Source organism: Oncorhynchus masou, chromosome 31, assembly GCF_036934945.1.
Source record: "Oncorhynchus masou masou isolate Uvic2021 chromosome 31, UVic_Omas_1.1, whole genome shotgun sequence".
NCBI classification, from domain to species: Eukaryota; Metazoa; Chordata; class Actinopteri; order Salmoniformes; family Salmonidae; genus Oncorhynchus; species Oncorhynchus masou.
The window spans coordinates 92,721,787-92,742,930 of NC_088242.1; the positions used below are offsets into that span (position 1 = coordinate 92,721,787).

At 45.3% G+C, this 21,144-nt stretch overlaps 2 protein-coding genes across 4 annotated transcripts; both read right to left on the minus strand.

Annotated features, from left to right (window-relative positions):
- Positions 1-4,631, minus strand: asb3 (ankyrin repeat and SOCS box containing 3). 3 transcript variants are annotated; one of them, XM_064952551.1, is made up of 6 exons: positions 4,563-4,631; positions 3,885-4,109; positions 3,230-3,397; positions 2,904-3,149; positions 642-1,490; positions 1-440 (listed from the first exon to the last, which is right to left on the minus strand). In XM_064952551.1, exons 2-6 carry the CDS (start codon positions 4,081-4,083, stop codon positions 244-246), a joined length of 1,659 nt encoding a protein of 552 aa, XP_064808623.1. In that variant the 5' UTR covers positions 4,084-4,109; positions 4,563-4,631; the 3' UTR covers positions 1-243. The 3 variants fall into 3 exon arrangements, with proteins under 3 accessions (XP_064808623.1, XP_064808624.1, XP_064808622.1); XM_064952552.1 differs by having other exon boundaries at positions 2,904-3,146; positions 3,230-3,400; XM_064952550.1 differs by having other exon boundaries at positions 3,230-3,400.
- Positions 4,632-4,863: 232 nt separating this feature from the next.
- ftsj3 (FtsJ RNA 2'-O-methyltransferase 3) lies at positions 4,864-15,452 on the minus strand. The gene is made up of 21 exons (XM_064952549.1): positions 15,249-15,452; positions 14,761-14,866; positions 14,508-14,554; positions 14,264-14,343; positions 13,943-14,042; positions 13,532-13,726; positions 13,170-13,285; positions 12,967-13,071; positions 12,723-12,823; positions 12,464-12,550; positions 10,777-10,956; positions 9,618-9,753; positions 9,286-9,476; positions 8,968-9,091; positions 7,316-7,400; positions 6,981-7,128; positions 6,598-6,689; positions 6,408-6,510; positions 6,123-6,306; positions 5,851-5,945; positions 4,864-5,648 (listed from the first exon to the last, which is right to left on the minus strand). Exons 1-21 carry the CDS (start codon positions 15,313-15,315, stop codon positions 5,342-5,344), a joined length of 2,649 nt encoding a protein of 882 aa, XP_064808621.1. The 5' UTR covers positions 15,316-15,452; the 3' UTR covers positions 4,864-5,341.
- Between the last annotated feature and the right edge of the window lie 5,692 nt (positions 15,453-21,144).

Genomic DNA, 21,144 nt, shown 5'->3' on the forward strand with positions numbered 1-21,144 from the left:
TAGGGAACTGGGTGTGTGCATAGGGAACTGGGTGTGTGCATAGGGAACTGGGTGTGTGCATAGGGAACTGGGTGTGTGCATAGGGAACTGGGTGTGTGCATAGGGAACTGGGTGTGTGCATAGGGAACTGGGTGTGTGCATAGGGAACTGGGTGTGTGCATAGGGAACTGGGTGTGTGTGAATATTTTTTTAATTGAGGACATCTCTTCAGTGGCAGGTTATATGAAGCCCTGTACGTCATCGTTATAGTCGTTGTGGAAACCCTCCCTGTGGGACTGTTGTTGCATGTGAGGGTGGTGGGATGTCTCTGAACTGGAGGTATATCTGCAGTGGAGGGGGAAGAGGAAGCTGTCGGACCACATCTGTCTGCATCAGAACCACTGAACCTAACTCTTCCCTGACCCGCAGCCTGCAGAGGTGAGAGAGAGATGGCACACACTCTATACACACACACACACACACACACACACACACACACACACACTCATTACTAATCTGTTGACAGTGTTCTGTGTGTGTGCGCATGTCACTCTTCGTTGTGTGCATATTATCCAGTGGTTGAATGCCCTTATTGTAAGTCAGTCTGGATAAGACGTTCTTCAGCTAAATGCAAAAAAATGTCATTTGTACGTGTGTCTTACCGAGATGTGGCCTCCAGGTGCTCTCCTTTCGGGGTAGCAGTATCTCCTTTAGTGGCTGAGAGAGAGTCGACCAATTGACAAACTGGAGGAAGTAATTCAAAACCTCACTGTCTGCCTTCCTCAGGGTGTAAGGTTTCTGCAACAGTAGGGAGGGCTCCAGGCCTGCCTGAAGTAGCGTGGGCAACCAGTAGGAGGCATGGCGTACCATGTTGAGCGCCTCACACACCAGCCCACGCAACTCTTCTGGACTGAGTGGGCTGTTGCTCTGCTGCTCTGGCCTAGAGCACAGCGAGATGGTCCTGCTTCGCTGATCTGGTCTGGGGATGCTCCTTTGTTGTAAGACATACTGCAGCACATCGGATTTGCACATGGCCAGAATGTAGAGCCATTCCCGCCCGGTCAAAGTGGCCCCTGCGGCTACCAGCAAGCGCGCCGAATCGCTAAAGGGCTGGGAGGATGTGCATTTTAAGGCCAGGGTGAAGGTGAGCGGCGATGTGGTGTCTGAGCTGAAGAGGGAGCTACAGTCCTGGGCGTCTGGGCTGAAGCCGGCCCTCAGCAGCAGATCTACACAGTGGCTGTGATTGTTCTTCACAGCAGAGTACAGCGGACTCAACTCACCCTCTCCACGGTCACACACCCGGTGTGTCACAGCAATCAGCCTGGCCAGGACAGTGTTGTGGCCGAACTCGGCAGCTGCGTGGATGGGGAGCTGTGGCCAGTTGTTGGAACAAGACAGATTTGGGTTGGCATTGTGGTCCAGAAGAATCTCCACACAGCCCTCGTGGCCCTCCTGTGATGCAATCAGCAGCGGTGTTGCCAAGTCTGACGCCTGGGCGTTCACATTGGCACCTACAACCCCAACATGTAAACAACATACAATGTTTATACAGCGACTTAAAAGGCCCAATGCAGCCATTTTTATATCAATATCAAATCATTTCTGAGTAACAATTAAGTAACTTACTGTATAAGGTGCATTCACACTGCATTTCAACCCAGGGCTAAGGGAGATTTTGGCCCTGGTCTAAGCGAGTGTTCAGACTTGCGCATTGTAAAGTGGGCTAGCACCAACATTAGCCCAGGGCTAGCTGGCTCTGGGCCGGAGCAGGGTTAGCACTGACTTTTTGTGGCTAGCCCCAGAAACATGGTGCCAAAATAGCCCGTGTGAAACGAGGTCATGAACAGCGCATAGAATTCACTGTCTAATCACAATAACTGCACTTTCACTTAATTAGCACATGCTCGTGATGCCTTCTGCACGCTATATTAAATACATTTATAATATTTCATCCAGCCATATGCAGACAAAAACTTGAAATACTTTAATCCGTGTGAAAACATTGGTTGTTATGGCTATTTTCTATTGTCATTGAATTGGATATATCCATGATAATAATATTGTTGCATGATTTCGCCTGGACCAGAAATGTTCATGTCTCTTTCCTTCATAGCATTCTCTGTACAGGGGCGAGATCGCATTTTGAAAGTGAAACATTGTTGCCGAGGTCAGACAGGCAGACTGCAAGGTTTATACAAACCATCACTTATGGAAATCAAATGCTAGAAGCAGGAGGACTTCAAATGCTAGGCTACAAGCAGGAGGACTTCAAATGCTAGGCTACAAGCAGGAGGACTTCAAATGCTAGGCTACAAGCAGGAGGACTTCATGTGTTAATAAATGTCTTATTGTTTATAACATTGGTTGCGTGGCAGAGAGAATGTTGGTCGCCCGTTAGCCCAGGGTTAACAAATGGTTGTGTGAACACAGGATAAGCTAGCCAGTCTCGCCTGGGGATATGAACAATGCAATGTGAAAGGGCCTATAGATTTTCATTTAAAAACGGGCAAAAATGGCTTTTTAGCAACCTCGAGCAACAATTTTGTTAGGGCTGTCAGAGTGGTCTATGTGGGGAGGGTGAAAACTAGCTGTAATCGGCAGTTTTGGAACTTTTTGTTATTGGTCTAATAACCAATTTACTGTATAGTGACGTCACCATGGAAAGCCGCAACTCTCCATGGGCAACCATGCAAACCTGCTGATTAGAAGGTCCTGTGTAGATTCTATTTTTAACCAGCAACTATCAGGAAATAACACATTCAATTTTTACAGTGCTTGTTTCATCAGCTGTGGTACAATATGATATAAAACACAGAGATAAAAATAACAGAATTTTGACTGAACTGGGTCTTTTTTTAAATAAATAAATAAATAAATATATATATATGTTTTTTTTATAAGAAAGCGCACACACAGATATGTACCTGCGTCAGCGAGGATCTGGAGACACTGCTTTTGTCCGTACTGTGCAGCCACAAACAGGGGAGTGATCATGTGATCGTCAAACACCTCCAGGCGACACACACCCACCAGGATACGCACAATGTCACTGTGACCTTTATAGGCAGCCTGATGAAGGCAGGTCCAGCAGGAGGCCGTGTGTGTTCCGTTAACCTCTGCCCCTTTCCGCACCAGCAACTCCACGATATCTGTGTACCCACAGTCTACTGCTACACACACACACACACACACACTTTTAATAAGACCTATAACACAGTTCAAGTGTTTTGTCTATGTGGGTGTGCCTTACCTGCGTAGAGAGGGCAGGACAGGTCATTGGTTGGCTGGTTGATGTCAGCGTGTGCTCTGAGGAGGAGCTTGACCACGGCCAGGTGTCTGCGTTGCACGGCCAGGTACAACGCCGACTCACCCTCATGTGTCAGAGAGCCCACGTAGGCACTGCAACCACTGGAGGCTCCTGCTGAAGGAAGAGCCAATGGAAAGAGGAGCCAAGGAGGTTAGTGGAGGATTCCACAAAGAGGAGCCAAGGAGGTTAGTGAAGGATCCACAAAGAGGAGCCAAGGAGGTTAATGAAGGATCCACTTTTAGAATATTGAAATGCCCCTTTTAGGTGCCCTGTTCAGATAGGCTATATTCAAATTAATTGAAAACCCATCTCTTCCCTTTCACTAATTGGAAAAGACTTGACAGGTGAAAACAATATGGTGGAAGCTCATCATTAGGTTGCAGTGGAGGCTGGCTCATAATAATGGCTGAAATGGAGTCAGTGGGAATGGTATCAACCACATCGTTGATGTGTATGATACTATTCCATTGACTCGATGCCAGGTTTTCGCTTGGTCAGTTCCTTCGGATCAGAGCAATGAAGGAAGTGGATTCATTTTATTTTCACAAAGAGACATAGAATTATAGAGATGGTTCTCTTCTCTCAACTCAAACCTTACCGGCAGCCTTAAGTAGCTGGCGCACACATACGATGGTTCCGGCGGCTGCAGCCTCGTGGAGGGCGTTCCAGCCACGGTTATCCCTGCTGTCCACACTGCAGCCTCTCTGGATCAGTAAGCTCACACGCCTGACATTTCTCTCGCGTGCTGCCACGGCAAGACTGGACACCGTGTCGCTGTAACACTCAGTAAAGTCCATCCTCCTTACCTCTCATCTGAACGACTCTGACAAAAAAAAGACACGGATAGAATAGGCCTATGAGTAACGAGGCGACGGAGAGAGGGATGAAACAACACATTGGAGGGATCAGAAGAGGGAAAGGAGATCCACTTAATAGTCTGGACCTAGATCAGTTTGTGCTCTTTTCAACTCCATTGCTGTCATTATCGAGACAAATGAGTTGGGGTGATGGCACAAACGGATTGGCATGCAAACTAATTTCAATAGTCTTAATATATTAACCTGTATGTATAATGTTAGCTATCGTTACTTCAAGTAGCCAAAATCCTCTAGTGGTGATCCTGGCTAAGCTAACGGGTTAGCTAGCTAACAGAAGTAATAGGCTTGTAAGACTGCATGTTTAGTCGACAGAAGTGTGGTTGTCTATCAAAATTATTCTTACGCTGCTACAATTTCTAATAGGACATATTAATTCAATAGGAAAGCAGTTTTGCTACCTTTTCTCGTCTTCTCAGCTGTTTGCAACATTGACAAAACACACTCCGCACACACTCGATGTATACCCTATCATTGGACGAAGAGTGAAAACTCCGCCCATCCAGCGGCCCGAGGATGGTGACGTTGACCAATGCGTTCACCAATCATGAGCAAATGATGGTGAGGATATCGTTTAAAATAGAAGAGCTGACAGGTCCATCAGATTAACATGAGTAAAAATATGGAATTTAAAATCTTTGTAGGGGTGACCATCGAATAAAGAAACTTTAGTTCGTAAAGAGAATCAGAGAGGTACAGATGATCGGTTAACTTGTTTCATCAAGACATTTAATGTGAAATCAGTATTTACAAGATTTAAAAGAACACATGTGGAAAGCACGTATTTTAATAAACATTACTATTCATGTGAAATCTTGGATCGAAACCATTTATTAGAGTGGTTCAGGGTGTGCACTGAAACAGCTTCAGTCAACACTGGATGTAAGGCAAGTACGTCATCCTCTCATAGAAAGATGTACACACAGCACTTTTTATTTACCCAAAAGATTGGAGGATACCTGTATTGTTTTATCATGCTTTTCAGTACGGTGGTCACTGTTTCGGTGGAGGGTCTCAAAGTACACCAGGGAAGTTCTGTTGCCCACAATTCCACTGTAACAGAACCAGCAGTGTTGGCAGCCATCTTAGCTTGCCTATATGACAACTCTCAGATACAAAATGGGGGGGAAAATTAATTTAACCTCCGAAAACAAGAGGGGACAGAGCGGTGTCCTTTTACTCATTTCCTGTCAGGACGTCCTTTTCCACCCTTCATCCCTCCTCTTCCACCCTTAAATCCTCCTCCACCACCTCTGCCTTTTCCTTTGCCCCCTCCTCCTTTCCCCTTCCCTCCTTTCTTGCCCCCTCTCTCGCGCTGCTCTTTCCTCTGCATGCCTCTCATGTCCTTCTTCATGCGGCCGTCCACCACTTTGAACTGGCCCTTGACACCGCCTGGACGACGAACCCTCTTGGTACCAGAGCCCTTCTTGGCTACGACGTACGTGACCTCCCTCTTCTCTTTACCAAGGCCCGCCTTCTTATAGATACTAAAAAACAGAGAGAGAAGGGACTTGTTGGTGGTACATGTCACTGCCAGAGGTAGAGTAAAGTGGTATTTTATTTAGCTAGCCACGGGTGTAGTAAAGTCCTACTGTAATGGGACATGTCACTGCCAGAGATGTAGCCGTGTAAATGGTTGTGGTACATTGTCGTCGCAGAGGTTTTGATGGTGTAAAGTTGCATTTGTACCTCTTTAGCTGGGCCATCTTCTCCCTTTCACCAATGTCCACTGTGTTGACCACGGCCTCCGCCTTCTTCTTGGCTGACTCCATCTTCTTCAGCATCTGTCACACAGCACAGATAAACAAAGGTCACATACTGCATCCTCCATCTTTACACCCTGTCTCCCACCTTTTTACCCAACATCCTCCTCTACCCTCATTCCCCCGTCTCCCTTCATAATATTATCTTTCCCCCTCTACTTCTACCCTCTCGTTCCACCATCTCTCTCGCTCTCTTACCCTCCTCTTCTTCCTGGCCTTGGCCTCAGCCACTCTTTTAATGGGCCTGGCGTTGATCTCCTTCCATTTTGCCTTGTACTCCTCCACCATCTCCTTGGTGACGGGGATAGGCTTATTCCTGTGTTTCTTCTCGTCATCCACGAACCACTCGGGCACCTCGCACTGGTCCTCCGAGCTGGCAAACCTGAACACATACATCGTCACACAGAAATAATACATTACATGGCTAAATAAGTAGTATCATTAGTGAACACACACACAGAGAGAGTAATCAGCTAATCTTGCCTGTGGAAGGAGCCATCAACCAGGTCCCTTGATCTCTTCTTGGAGGTCGCGATCTGACAGCCCAGGGCCAAACCCTCTGCATTCATGATGCGAGCACGCTTGCCTGTGGGAAACACACACCGCTTAAAATCTTGCCATTGGTCTAAACAGTCACTAAGGCCTGCACCCTAGACATGTTCTCTTTACTCACTGGTGCTCTCCACTGGCACCACCTGGAAGTCGTCGCCGTCTGCGTCTCCTTGGATACCACCAGACCCTTTAGCCTTCATCTGAGCGATACTCCTGTAGACCACACACACGTTTACACTTTTAGATGATCGGGGAAAGTGCATATTGTGGTCATAAGCCAAGTCATAATGTCTACCAGAATTACCCCTGTTGGAATCGGTCAAATAGAAGACAATGTGCAATCTAATATTAATCTCAAATCAACAAATTCCTCCAATAATTTTTCAATCTGTTCGCTATCAGAATCCTACAAAATTATTGAAAAGGTATTTTGTTAACAATATGACAAAATGGGACAAAAGTTCTAGTCTATTCTTTAATAAGTCATGTGACACGAGTCCTGACTTCTCATCGTCCTCGTCACTGCTGTTGTCATCATCAGAGTAGCTGTCGCTATCCCCCTCTGCCCCAGCTTCCTGTGAAGGCCCCGCCTCTTCCCCCTCGGGCTGGGCCGTATCAGGCTCCTCTGGGGTTTTCCTCTTCTTCCCCTTGGCTGGAGACACAACAAAGGTGTTACAAAAAGTTCATCCAACAGTCTTCTCTCACTACGGACGGATCTCAGTCTAAAGTGGACTCTTCCCTGTTACCTACACTGGGCTGAAAGCACCTACTGGGAATTTCCACCTATCAAACAGGAGGGGAGGAAGACACTTTATTGCGATGCTGTACTCATCCTGTACCTGTAGGGTCCTTGTTTTGTAGCATCTGTGTCTGCCGCAGCTCGCTCGCTGCATCTCCGTCCAGATCCAGTTCAGCGAAGATGTCCTGTGTGGGTCAGAAAGTCAAATCATAAGGTCAGAGGTCGCAGAGATGAGAGAACCAAGGGTACTATAAAAGTACTCCATGTGCATGAGGAAGTCTGTTCGTGGGTGGACGCGTACAGCGTGTTGTGTGTCGGTGAGCATGTATGTGTGGGTGGGTGGGTCAGTGAGTGTGTGTGGGTGTGTGACTGTGTGCGAGTACAGCGTGTTGTGTGTGGGTGACTGTGTGCGAGTACAGCGTGTTGTGTGTGGGTGACTGTGTGCGAGTACAGCGTGTTGTGTGTGGGTGACTGTGTGCGAGTACAGCGTGTTGTGTGTGGGTGGGTGACTGTGTGCGAGTACAGCGTGTTGTGGGTGGGTGGGTAACTGTGTGCGAGTACAGCGTGTTGTGGGTGGGTGGGTAACTGTGTGCGAGTACAGCGTGTTGTGGGTGGGTGGGTAACTGTGTGCGAGTACAGCGTGTTGTGGGTGGGTGACTGTGTGTGAGTACAGCGTGTTGTGGGTGGGTGGGTGACTGTGCGAGTACAGCGTGTTGTGTGTGGGTGGGTGACTGTGTGCGAGTACAGCGTGTTGTGTGTGGGTGGGTGACTGTGTGCGAGTACAGCGTGTTGTGTGTGGGTGGGTGACTGTGTGCGAGTACAGCGTGTTGTGGGTGGGTGACTGTGTGTGAGTACAGCGTGTTGTGGGTGGGTGACTGTGTGCGAGTACAGCGTGTTGTGTGTGGGTGGGTGACTGTGTGCGAGTACAGCGTGTTGTGTGTGGGTGGGTGACTGTGTGCGAGTACAGCGTGTTGTGTGTGGGTGGGTGACTGTGTGCGAGTACAGCGTGTTGTGTGTGGGTGGGTGACTGTGTGCGAGTACAGCGTGTTGTGTGTGGGTGGGTGACTGTGTGCGAGTACAGCGTGTTGTGTGTGGGTGGGTGACTGTGTGCGAGTACAGCGTGTTGTGTGTGGGTGGGTGACTGTGTGCGAGTACAGCGTGTTGTGTGTGGGTGGGTGACTGTGTGCGAGTACAGCGTGTTGTGTGTGGGTGGGTGACTGTGTGCGAGTACAGCGTGTTGTGTGTGGGTGGGTGACTGTGTGCGAGTACAGCGTGTTGTGTGTGGGTGGGTGACTGTGTGCGAGTACAGCGTGTTGTGGGTGGGTGGGTGACTGTGTGTGAGTACAGCGTGTTGTGGGTGGGTGACTGTGTGCGAGTACAGCGTGTTGTGTGTGGGTGGGTGACTGTGTGCGAGTACAGCGTGTTGTGTGTGGGTGGGTGACTGTGTGTGAGTACAGCGTGTTGTGTGTGGGTGGGTGACTGTGTGCGAGTACAGCGTGTTGTGTGTGGGTGGGTGACTGTGTGCGAGTACAGCGTGTTGTGTGTGGGTGGGTGACTGTGTGTGAGTACAGCGTGTTGTGTGTGGGTGGGTGACTGTGTGTGAGTACAGCGTGTTGTGTGTGGGTGGGTGACTGTGTGTGAGTACAGCGTGTTGTGTGTGGGTGGGTGACTGTGTGTGAGTACAGCGTGTTGTGGGTGGGTGACTGTGTGAGTACAGCGTGTTGTGGGTGGGTGACTGTGTTTACTACAGACCTTGCTGAACCACATGCTGGTCTCACGGTCCCTCTTCTCCTCCTTTCCCTCCAGCTCCACTATCAGTCCACTCCCTTCTTCTTCTTCCTCCTCCTCCTCCTTCTTCTCCACATTGAAGGACACTCTGCAACACACACACACCAAGCATTGAAAAAAAAAGTAACATTGCAACAGCAGTTTTGCCAATATTTTTATGAAGTTATTATAGTTAAAAGTGGATTGAGTAGAAGTCATTTAATGTGTGAAGTTAAAGGGAATGCCCTGAGTGTCAAAAGCAGTGATACAGATCGATGCAGAGAGAGAGAGAGAAAGACGTACTTTTTCTTGGTGGCCTTGTCCTTGGCCATCTCCTTCTGTTTCTCTATGATCTCATCCAAGTCGTCATCGTCCAGGTCAGAGACCAGGGAGACCTCGTCACTGTCACCGTCGTCAGAGAAGTATAGGTCCTCCTCCCCTTCCACCATGGCATCTGCTAACTTCATGTCCCCCTTGGTGATCTCACACAGAGCCTAGGAGAGGGACGGAATGAGGGGAAAGATGACGCTTTTCACAATCATGAGAAATAAAACAAGACCTTTCTAAAAATCTATTCAAAACCATGTCCGTGGTCAATTGGTGTGTGTATGTGCATGCATATCGGTCTCTGTTACCGCGGCCTTGTTAATGGTAATGAGGGAGAACATGGAGGAGTCGTTGCCATCTGCGATCGAGACTCCCGGCAGGTCCATCTTCAGTGCCACCCTCTCCCTCTGCTTCCTCCTCTCCTTCAGAAGCTTCTTCTTCTTCCTGGTTGGCACAACACACCAGCACGCACATCAACACAACACCTCACATTGGACAATACAGCACTGGTCACAGAATACATCAGCAAACATGTCAACACACCTTACAAACAGGAAATATAGCACATCTGTGACATCATAACTCCCCCCTTAAAAATCAGGAAGCAGTTGCCTTCAGGCCGCAGATCAGGTCTCTACCTCTCAAGACCAAGACACCAGTTGTGCCAGCATCAGTAAGGCTTTTTAATGAACATTGATTCTTGGGACTTGTGTATTGTATCTGTAATGTGTGAATAGTGAAATTATTCTATATTGGTCCATCAAATCCCATTGTTGGTATATGCATTAGAGAGCATAAAGTTGAGCAGTTGAGTATAGACTATATAGACTTAGTCTCAGCTCTGCCATCTCTTCAGTATAAAGACTTACCGTCTCAGCTCTGCCACCTCCTCGGTATAAAGACTTACCGTCTCAGCTCTGCCACCTCCTCGGTATAAAGACTTACCGTCTCAGCTCTGCCACCTCCTCGGTATAAAGACTTACCGTCTCAGCTCTGCCACCTCCTCGGTATAAAGACTTACCGTCTCAGCTCTGCCACCTCCTCGGTATAAAGACTTACCGTCTCAGCTCTGCCACCTCCTCGGTATAAAGACTTACCGTCTCAGCTCTGCCACCTCCTCGGTATAAAGACTTACCGTCTCAGCTCTGCCACCTCCTCGGTATAAAGACTTACCGTCTCAGCTCTGCCACCTCCCTCTTACCGTCTCAGCTCTGCCACCTCCTCGGTATAAAGACTTACCGTCTCAGCTCTGCCACCTCCTCGGTATAAAGACTTACCGTCTCAGCTCTGCCACCTCCTCGGTATAAAGACTTACCGTCTCAGCTCTGCCACCTCCTCGGTATAAAGACTTACCGTCTCAGCTCTGCCACCTCCTCGGTATAAAGACTTACCGTCTCAGCTCTGCCACCTCCTCGGTATAAAGACTTACCGTCTCAGCTCTGCCACCTCCTCGGTATAAAGACTTACCGTCTCAGCTCTGCCACCTCCTCGGCTTTCAGCTCGGCAAGTTTCTGCTCCATCTCTTCCTCCTCCAACTCGGCCTCTTCTTCCTTCTTTTCAGCCACCGTCATTTTCTTTTTCTCCTTCTCCTCTTTCTTCTCTTCTTTCTTCTCCTCTGCGTCGCTCGCCTCCTCACCTGAACTCAGTCTGCAGACAAGCACAACAATAAAGGCCAATGTTATTGATGCCTACTGCTCTATATAATGGGATGTGCAACTTCAAATAATATTAATTTAGAACCTGACATACCTCATACCTTTGTAAAAGAGATTCTTGTCTACCAAAATCAGGCCCAATCCCTAGATAGGCAAATCATGATACTCTCATGTGTTCAGACTGGATGGGAGTAAAACAATATGGAGGGAACAAACAGAAGACCAGGTGGAGTCGATACCTACCTGGATCTGTTCTACTAGGGGCCTTAGGTAGTCACAGGGTTTCAATCCGGACTGGGAGCAACGGGCGGTTTCAATCCGGACTGGGAGCCACGGGGGTTTCAATCCGGACTGGGCGCCACGGGGGTTTCAATCCGGACTGGGCGCCACGGGGGTTTCAATCCGGACTGGGAGCCACGGGCGGTTCAATCCGGACTGGGAGCAACGGGCGGTTCAATCCAGACTGGGAGCCACGGGGGTTTCAATCCGGACTGGGCACGACGGGGGTTTCAATCCGGACTGGGCAACTTCAAACTAATATTAATTTCAATCCGGACTGGGAGCAACGGGCGGTTCAATCCGGACTGGGAGCAACGGGCGGTTCAATCCGGACTGGGAGCAACGGGCGGTTCAATCCGGACTGGGAGCAACGGGCGGTTCAATCCGGACTGGGAGCCACGGGGGTTTCAATCCGGACTGGGAGCAACGGGCGGTTCAATCCGGACTGGGAGCCACGGGGGTTTCAACCGGACTGGGAGCCACGGGGTTTCAATCCGGATCTGGGAGCCAGGGGGTTTCAATCCGGACTGGGAGTCACGGGGTTTCAATCCGGACTGGGAGCCACTGGGGGGGTTTCAATCCGGACTGGGAGCCACGGGGTTTCAATCCGGACTGGGAGCCACGGGGGTTTCAATCCGGACTGGGAGCCACGGGGTTTCAATCCGGACTGGGAGCCACGGGGTTTCAATCCGGACTGGGAGCCACTGGGAGCCACGGGGTTTCAATCCGGACTGGGAGCCACGGGGGTTTCAATCCGGACTGGGAGCCACGGGGTTTCAATCCGGACTGGGAGCCACGGGGGGTTTCAATCCGGACTGGGAGCCACGGGGGTTTCAATCCGGACTGGGAGCCACGGGGGTTTCAATCCGGACTGGGAGCCACGGGGTTTCAATCCGGACTGGGAGCCACGGGGGTTTCAATCCGGACTGGGAGCCACGGGGGTTTCAATCCGGACTGGGAGCCACGGGGGTTTCAATCCGGACTGGGAGCCACGGGGATTTCAATCCGGACTGGGAGCCACGGGGGTTTCAATCCGGACTGGGAGCCACGGGGGTTTCAATCCGGACTGGGAGCCACGGGGGTTTCAATCCGGACTAGGAGTCACGGGGGGGTTCAACCCGGACTTGGAGTCACGGGGGGGTTCAATCTGGACTGGGAGTCTCTCTCAATAGAACTTGCTGTAGATATAAAGATTAAGGAATGTTTAAAAGGATTCTTACTTGATGTCCCCATCCAGCTGCTTAGCCTCATCCTTTAGCTTCTTAGCCAGGTATCTCCTCAGCTTGGACCTCCAGTTCAGCAGCAGACTGAGGACACACACATACATACACAGGGTCAGAGGGCAAAGGTCATTGGAGAGCCCTATAGGATTGGCCGGCGGCGAGACTTGAGTTGCAGCACGTATTTGGGTCTATAAAAAAACACTTTATGAAGTCAGTGTATTGTTATCATTACAGTATAACAATCTCATTGGCTTACCGGAGCTCCTTGCGGCCCAGAACCTTGATGTCACGGCAACACTCTATGACCTCATCAGAGGTGGCCTCGTGAGACTCCAACTCAGGGTTGTCAAAATTGATCTGGAGGGACACCCCAATAAAAACAATATTAAAATCTGCTCAGAGACAAATGCTATCGTAGCTAAATGTGGTTTAGCTAGCCAGCAAGTTAACTTGCCATCAATGCTGACTGCCATTGTAAAGTTCTGTATGATGCGTCTCACCTCGTTGGCTTTGCTCAGGAAGTCCACAGGGTTGTCAGCCTTGAGGAAGGCGGTCGCTGAGAAGGTGTGATACAGGGTCAGATCACCATCTGTGTATCCCTCTGCCTGAAACACAGCATGAGTGAATGAAGCCACTAAAATACACAGTCTGTTCATTCAGAAGACTTCACTGTAAAGAATTACACACAGGTGCAGACACACACCTTCGGTTTCTTCAGAGGGACCAGGTCTTTGATAGCCTTGGCTTGGACCTCCACCTCTTTGAAAGCATGTTTGGGGTCGAAGAACTTGTTGTCAATTTTGTCTGGGGCCAGGTAGCCTGAAATGGAATGAAGTCCCATCCTCAGTTACTCAACAAGACCAATATTTACCACAATAAACCCAAAGTATATATTTCTCAATTTACTCTAGATACCCGGTGCTAAAGAGCAGGGTTGGAGTCAATTCCATGTCAATTGAGGAAGTGAATAGGAATACCAATCAGATTGAAAAATCCTCAATGAAAATCAATGTCACTTCTCACTTTTCCAACTCTGCTATAGAGAGTCTGGGTGAACCAACCCACCTTGGCAGATGACGAAGATCTCAGCCGACTCGTTTCTGGATGCCTGGGGCTTGGTAGCCTGCACCTTCTTGAAGAACTGCTGGAAGATCCACAGCAGTGGCTGGTAGTCTTTGGAGCGGAACACCTTGGTGACAAACGTGCCCCCTTTGGCCAGAAAGTCACACGCCAGCTTCAGAGCCATCAGGGTCAGATGAGCTGGTAGGGTGAGAGTAAGACAAAGATTGTTATCTGCTCCTCGACACTAATTTATTACCTTCGAATTTCATTAATTTATTGTTAATCTAATACGCATTTCTACTGTACATGTGTTATGAGAGTGAACATGCCATATAGCTGATGGACGGACAAACGTGGTGTTAAGGTTATCCCCTCTCAGTTTACATATAAAGGTGTTATCAGTGTGTTACTTACCCTGAGAGAAGGCATCATGCACCCAGTTGGCTCCAACATTTGGAGCTCCGTCGTTTAGGACCACGTCCACCTTCCATGTCTGGAGCTCCTTCCTCAGAGCCTGGGCAAAACAACAGTTACATTAAACACGGTCCTCTTTGGACTAAAAGTTGTTACAATTTGGTGACGTATGATGAAGTTACCAACGAATATGACTCGGACAGAATACTGTCCGAGAACATTCAATGGGAGTTATGTCAACACTGTACTGTGATGAACTACATTAAAACACCATCCTGTTATGGACAAATAACAGACTCACTCATTTGACCTCTGACCTACCTGCCGGCATTTCTCTGTGGTGATGTCCTCTGTCAGGGCGACCACGTTGGGGATAGATTTGATTGGGACCAAATCGACACCTTTGGAGATAGGAACGCAATGACCTCATCAAATAACTATAACAGCATTTCAACAGGGATTTTTTATTTATTTTTTAAAGATGTCGGCTAAGTATTACGGAACACAGTAGTCGGTATATGTTAGAGGTATATGTTCGAGGTGTCTGAGACGAGGTTTGACTCACCAATAATAAGACTGGAGACAGGCATAAACTTGGACGCCACCTGTAACCTATGGGTATGGGTATGACAGAGAGAAAGAATATTGACAAAAATAATAAATAAAACAAGATACGACAATTATTTCATAGGCCTACTACAGCACATGTTGATGTTTAACATATCAAATCGCATGTTAAAGTAAGACGTGACAGTCAGTAGCGTATGAAAGTATATTGAGATCATGTGACACGCGATGTAGATAGCTCCGGTACCCACCAACCACCCGGAGCAGCGCACAAGTCCACCAGAGCCCTGGCTTTCTGTAAGAACTGGAATTTTCGGTTCAGCTGAATAAGCTTGAAGGAAGAACGTGAACGATATCCTGAGGGAGAGGAGAGCGAGAGTATTACACATATATAACCAGACAATGTCATTTCTACATTACTAGCCAGCTGTTTTAATGCTACACGATCCAGCTGGCTTCAACTATCAGTATCACTATCACAATCCTGAGAAGCCAATTAGCTACAGTATCTCTCTAGATAGTTATGATCTTGAATATTGATGGCTATATGATCAAGGGTACCCAATCCCTGATGAGCAACAATAGCTAGGTAGCTATACATTATCTGTTTAAACTCAAAAGCACACAGTACAACGAGCTTACTGTTTAGTTACTGTATTAATTAACTTGGACTTGATTTAGCTAGCCCATTTAAATTAGGCTAATAGCGCGATGAGTTCTCTGCGTTTATAGATCTTACCCGTTTCCTTTGCTAAGTGGTAGAATTTATCTTTTCTGGTCTTTCCAACTTTGAGTTTCTTCCCCATGTTCGCTGGTGTTGTTGATCGCTTATTATTTAAATTGTGATTCCTTTGGAATATTACGATTTACAAATTACCGAAGCAGATTACCAACCACCTCCATGAAAACATAACACGTGTGGCTTCTATGCGCATGAAATTTACGTCACATATAAGTTTGAAGCCTGGAAACTTTATTGAACCAAGGACTACAACAGATGGTGGAACAGACAGATACATTCATTGCAACTATAAAATAATGTGAGCGACGTACTGCTTGGATTCTTTACCTACGATATAAATAAGTCGAAACAATTTTATGTAATTCATTTCATTATTCTTTTGGCCAAATTCCATATTCACAAATGTACATTTACAAAAAAAACACCACATGTTCTTACCTTACAAAAATAACTATATTTTAAGACAACTAAATACTATATTTTAAGACAACTAAAAGCTGTTCGAGTTATGAGTGTGTGTATGCCCCTTGAGGTGTAATGTGATATTTTACCCCCTAGCCCAAATTTCCTTTGTATATTCTTTAAATATACTTGTGTTCCCCCATGTACCTCTTGTATTGATATGTTAACACTAAAGAAAATATATAATAATTTTAAAAAATATATATACATTAGTTTGGACACACCTCCTCATTCAAAGGTTTTTCTTAATTTTTTTTACCATTTTCTACATTTTAGAATAATAGCGAAGACATGAAAACTATGAAATAACACTTATGGAATCATATAGTAACCAAAAAAGTGTTAAACAAATCAAAATATATTTGAGATTTGAGATTCTTCAATGTAGCCCTTTGCCTTGATGACAGCTTTGCACACTCTTGCCATTCTCTCAACCAGATTCATGAGGTAGTTACCTGGAATGCATTTCAATTAACAGGTGTGCCTTGTTAAAAGTTCATTTGTGGAATTTCTTTCCTTCTTATTGCGTTTGAGACAATCAGTTATGACAAATCAGTTGTGACAAAGTAGGGGTGGTATACCAGAGGGGGAGACTGTGAATCAGGCCTTCATGGTCGAATTGCTGCAAAGAAACCACTATTACAGGACACCAACAGGAAAAAGAGACTTGATTGGACCAAGGAACACAAGCAATGGACATTAGACTGGTGGAAATCTGTTTTTGGCTGTCAACTGTCTTTGTGAGATGCAGAGTAGGTGACGTTAAACAGGTGTCCTGACTCTCTGAGGTCATTAAAGATCCCATGACACATATTGTAAGAGTAGGGGTGTGAACCCCGGTGTCCTGGTTAAATTCCCAATCTGGCCCTCAAATCATCATGGTCACCAGTTTACAATTGGCTCATTCATCCCCCTCCTCTCCCCTGTAACTATTCCCCAGGTTGTTGCTGCAAATGAGGATGTATTCTCAGTCAACTTACCTGGAAAAATAAAAACAATTATTATAATACTAAAGACTCCAATAATGTTTCAGTTTTCTTTATGAATGATTCCTTTGTCACATTTTATATTTAATTTTCACCCAACCAATCATTTCAACATCTCAAAATGTGTATCTCCAGCAATATAGACATTTTACATTTTAATGTAGGCAACATCTCTACCTTATACAGTATTTGGTCTGCTTGGCCTTCAATACAAAGGACGATGAATGGGATAAATGCATACTTTTTTATGACATTGGGTAAAAATGAGGTATCCTCTTAAACTAAAGACTGAGGGGAAGTTTGAATCCCAGACCAGTAGCACAGGACAATACTGCTGTTGTTGAGGGTGCTCAGAAGGTTCTGTTTCTGGAGCGTGCGTTGATCAGTCCAAGCACTTGCTGCAGCCGTCACCAAAATGATGGCCCCAATGGCCCATGTGGCCTGTGGACACAACAGAAAATAACAATTGTACCCGGTAAATACAATAACGCCTAATGTAACGTCATTCAATTATATGCGTATGGTGGTGGAGAGGACAATACCTTAATGACTATACCAGGGTATATCGATTGTAAGTAGTGATAAGGGCTAGAATGACCTTGTATACATTGGAAAAAAGGAGAGAGTAATGCCATATGTCCAAATTGTCACCTAGGCACTTCTGCATGTAGGTCTCAGAGGAATACATAAGTATACAGCAATATGGTGGAAACTCCACCTGCCCTGTAGGAATTGGGCATCAAGAGAGAGAGAGAGAGAATACAGCGCATACACAGGAAGAAAGAGACAGGAAGAGTGAGAGAAAGAGATAAAGAAGGAGTAAAATACCTGCTCAGACACTCCCTCTCCGTAGCGCAACAAGGTGACAAAGTGCTCGCAGTTTGGTCAAGGTCATTAGTGGCCATCTATAGGGGAAGGAAGTGATCAACAATGTGGATATCGCTTGCATTTACAATCAATATGCTATTATTTAGTATCTACACCAGTTGAAAGAGTTTACACATTTACACTGACAACATGTGCATAAAACAAGCAGTGTTTGTCATTACTGCTACTGGTTTAAATGATAAATCAATCAAAACTGTATTTAGTGAGTGCACATTTATTTTATTTTTTTTCAGCATCTGAAAATACTTTTCTTATGTATAGACTGTGTAGAGAATGGCAGTTGCACACTCTACGGTCAATTAATTTAAAACGAAGTCAGTCGTCAAGGGAATCAACGTGAAATTTTAAAATGATATAATTGGAATTGAAGAAAACGAAAGAAAATGGATGTACACATTTGGAACCATATATGGTTCCATCTCCCAACCTGCCCCATCTAGCTGAGCTTTAAAGATAAAAAATAATCATATATATTGTTATTTGTCACAGATGTAGGCTAACAGTGAAATGTTTACCTACAGGTCCTTTCCCAACAATGCTTTCCCTAGAAGGTCAACAGGGTCATAGACATAGAGTAGATGCAAATATTGTATAGGCCTACATATTATTCATGCATTACAATAACAAATACAATTGTGAGGTGAAAATAAGAAACTTTCAACACACAAAATAATACTCACAGTAAAGGTTGCGTTTTTTTCTATCCATCCCACATCATGCTTCCACAAATTCTGAAAACAGAAACATTAATGAAACTATGTCACTCTTCCCTCCGCCCACCCTCCCTCCCTCCCTCCCTCCCTCCCTCCCTCCCTCCCTCCCTCCCTCCCTCCCTCTGTTTGAGATACCCTATCGTTCTCTTTGTGCTATAGACTGCATGTATGCTGTGCACGATAACTCCACTATATCCAAATGGAATTTCAATAACAACCATTCTCTGAAGGTTCAATCAATAAAAAGGAAAAGTGAGATAGACTATTTACTTGGATTTTCATGTTTTTTTTATGGTAATATTATACTTTCAAGGTAGGAAAACTAATTTCATAGAGAGAGTGTGCTGGAGAACAGGGTACAATGTAGAGAGCAAAGGTCACACACATACACAGACAATAAACACACACACACACACGCACATACGCACACACACAGACAATAAACACAAGCTATTGTGCCACACACAGTCACAATAGCGCCGACTTAATAGAGAAACGGACAGAAAAATAGTTAGTCATTCCGGAAAATTGACTTTGACATGGGAAAAAACCTAAATGTGTAAAAGTCACAGTTCAATAACATAATTGTGACTCCATTAGAAAACTAGAGACAATAAATTCCAATAGAAAACATGTAAAGGGGAGATAGACAATGTCCATTCATTTGTATTCTGCCACACAGAATAATCTCTTGAGTTCACCTGGCATGTGATGAAATCTATATCATCCTGGGGGAGCTATGTATTAATTAATAATATCATTAATTAATAAGTCAAGTCTGAAGCTACAGTATGTGGTGAAAAATTACATGTTTTCTTTTACTAAATTATCAAACACATCAATATTTTAGTACTTCAACTTTAGCTACTTGACATAATTTAATAGAGGTCCTATTTGCCAATAGTTTAAGTAATGTGCTTTAGTTACGTATAACTAAACTACTATTCAAATGAATACAAAGACTTGAGGCAATACTTACTCAAATACCAACACCTTTTTCTTCCTCTCCATTTTAGCGTTCCATGATTTAACGTTATATTTACGTTTGAAAGTCAAATGAGAAAAATAATTGAATCCAAGTCCTTAAAATGGTCGGTTGTCTGAGAGAAAATTATAGTCACTCAGATTGCATGGCAAAAAAATGAAGTGTTGCTTGAGGTCCTACAGGTAGGTAGTGTTTGATGTATCTACTTTGACAAATGATGACAGTCACCGGGTTACCGCCATCCACAGGCCACTGATGCTCGAAGGCGATAACTTCGGCAGCAGCACTGACAGCGTTGATTCAGGTAATTGCTATCTGGGATCATTGGGACGTCCATACCCCTAAACCCTATCCTTACCCATCCCCCAACCAAACCATAACCATTCCTTAACCATAACCCGTACATTTACCATTGTAAACTTCAATGGGGTAGGGACGTCCCAAGGATTCTGATTGCACGGACCGTTCATTCTTGTATCAATTTGTAAAATGAAGAATGCCTTGATATTATGTAGTACTGATGACTGACTAGCCCTGCAGCACATCATCACTGGCATGGAAATGATTAACATAATTACAATTTGTGGCTTGATGATTAAAAGGTCAATCATTTTCGTGAGCCTTGAATATTTTTTCTGTTATGTCTGTTTTGAATAGGCTATAATGTAATTCCAATTGACATTTTTTCTTGAGTAAAACATTAACTCTTCAACAGAGGGCAGCATAGCCTACCTGCCTGTATTTGTTTTCTTTAGACTATGTCGTCAGTGATATTTAATCGGGCAAAACTTGATATAGGCTACAAAATGAAAGATGTTACCCATGGACATGAAGACAACTAGTTGAACTATGACCACACGTTATCTCATTTTCAAACACGGCCGATGGAAGTATTATTCTCGGCATATTGCAGTCATGTTCAACATTAAGGTGAACATATTTATATGGATACATTCCAGCCGTTTGTAGTCTTGGCTTTTATTGATCAGTTTAATATGATTGTTGTTGCACCATGCATACAAAGTCTATCGTACTGCAGTATACATTTGTTTCCACGATTTCAGCTTTGCTAATTTAAGTTGATGAAAAAGAGGTGCAGCGCAAATTTGCTTTCAGTTTCCTTTTTATTGCCGGTTCATTGAAGCACAATTTCATTGAAACAGCTCTGCTTCCTCGGGCTTTAATCTTACAAAACCGGTCCTCTTCATGAATAGTCTCACCCAATGTGGTATTTTAACATTCTCTATGAGCAAACTAGTTATTGGACAAGATTCCTCATGACATAGCTAATTAACTATTCATAATCCACATCTGGACATTTCATGTAGTCAGTGGTATTAGGCAAAACGTGATATTGTAGGCTACTAAATGACAGATTCAATGTTACCCAAGTTATCTTACTTTCGAACATAGCCCATAGAAGTGTATTTTACTGTAATAGCCCACTGCAGTCATGTTTAAAATTAAGGTAAACATACTTGTATTGATACATTTCATGCTTTTGTCGTTTTCTGTTTTGTAACATGCTTCTATAAGCATTGTTAAAAGTCAAGGTGCAGATTGTTCTTCTATTTAACGAAAAAAAAAACATTTCTGGCAGATTGTGTCAGATACAGTAACATTATTATCCACATTAGTCCATTGTCCCTGCCCGACATATGTTCAACTTTGGTCCTGAGCTGTTGCAGACACCATCTTCTTAAATAAGAAGAACTCTTGACTCTAGGTTTTAATGCACTCAGTCAAAACAATTCTTGTGCCCTTGCCAAAGTTGAAGAATGGGACACCAAGGAGTTGGTTGCATTCTTTGGCCATTGATTGGATGACTCGTGGTCACATGTTGACATATAGTCACTCCC

Bases quoted from the DNA above. Each gene is read 5' to 3' on its own strand.
- asb3 (XM_064952550.1), bottom strand. From the start codon at position 4,083: ATGGACTTTACTGAGTGTTACAGCGACACGGTGTCCAGTCTTGCCGTG. The intron at 1,491-2,903 runs GTACATATCTGT...TTGGGGTTGTAG, and splicing joins CCAGATCCTCGCTGACGCAG to GTGCCAATGTGAACGCCCAG. The intron at 441-641 runs GTAAGACACACG...GTGTGTGTATAG, and splicing joins CACCTGGAGGCCACATCTCG to AGTGTGTGCCATCTCTCTCT.
- ftsj3 (XM_064952549.1), bottom strand. From the start codon at position 15,315: ATGGGGAAGAAACTCAAAGTTGGAAAGACCAGAAAAGATAAATTCTAC. The intron at 9,477-9,617 runs GTAACAGAGACC...TCCCTCTCCTAG, and splicing joins TTACCATTAACAAGGCCGCG to GCTCTGTGTGAGATCACCAA. The intron at 9,092-9,285 runs GTACGTCTTTCT...TGTGTGTTGCAG, and splicing joins GACAAGGCCACCAAGAAAAA to AGTGTCCTTCAATGTGGAGA.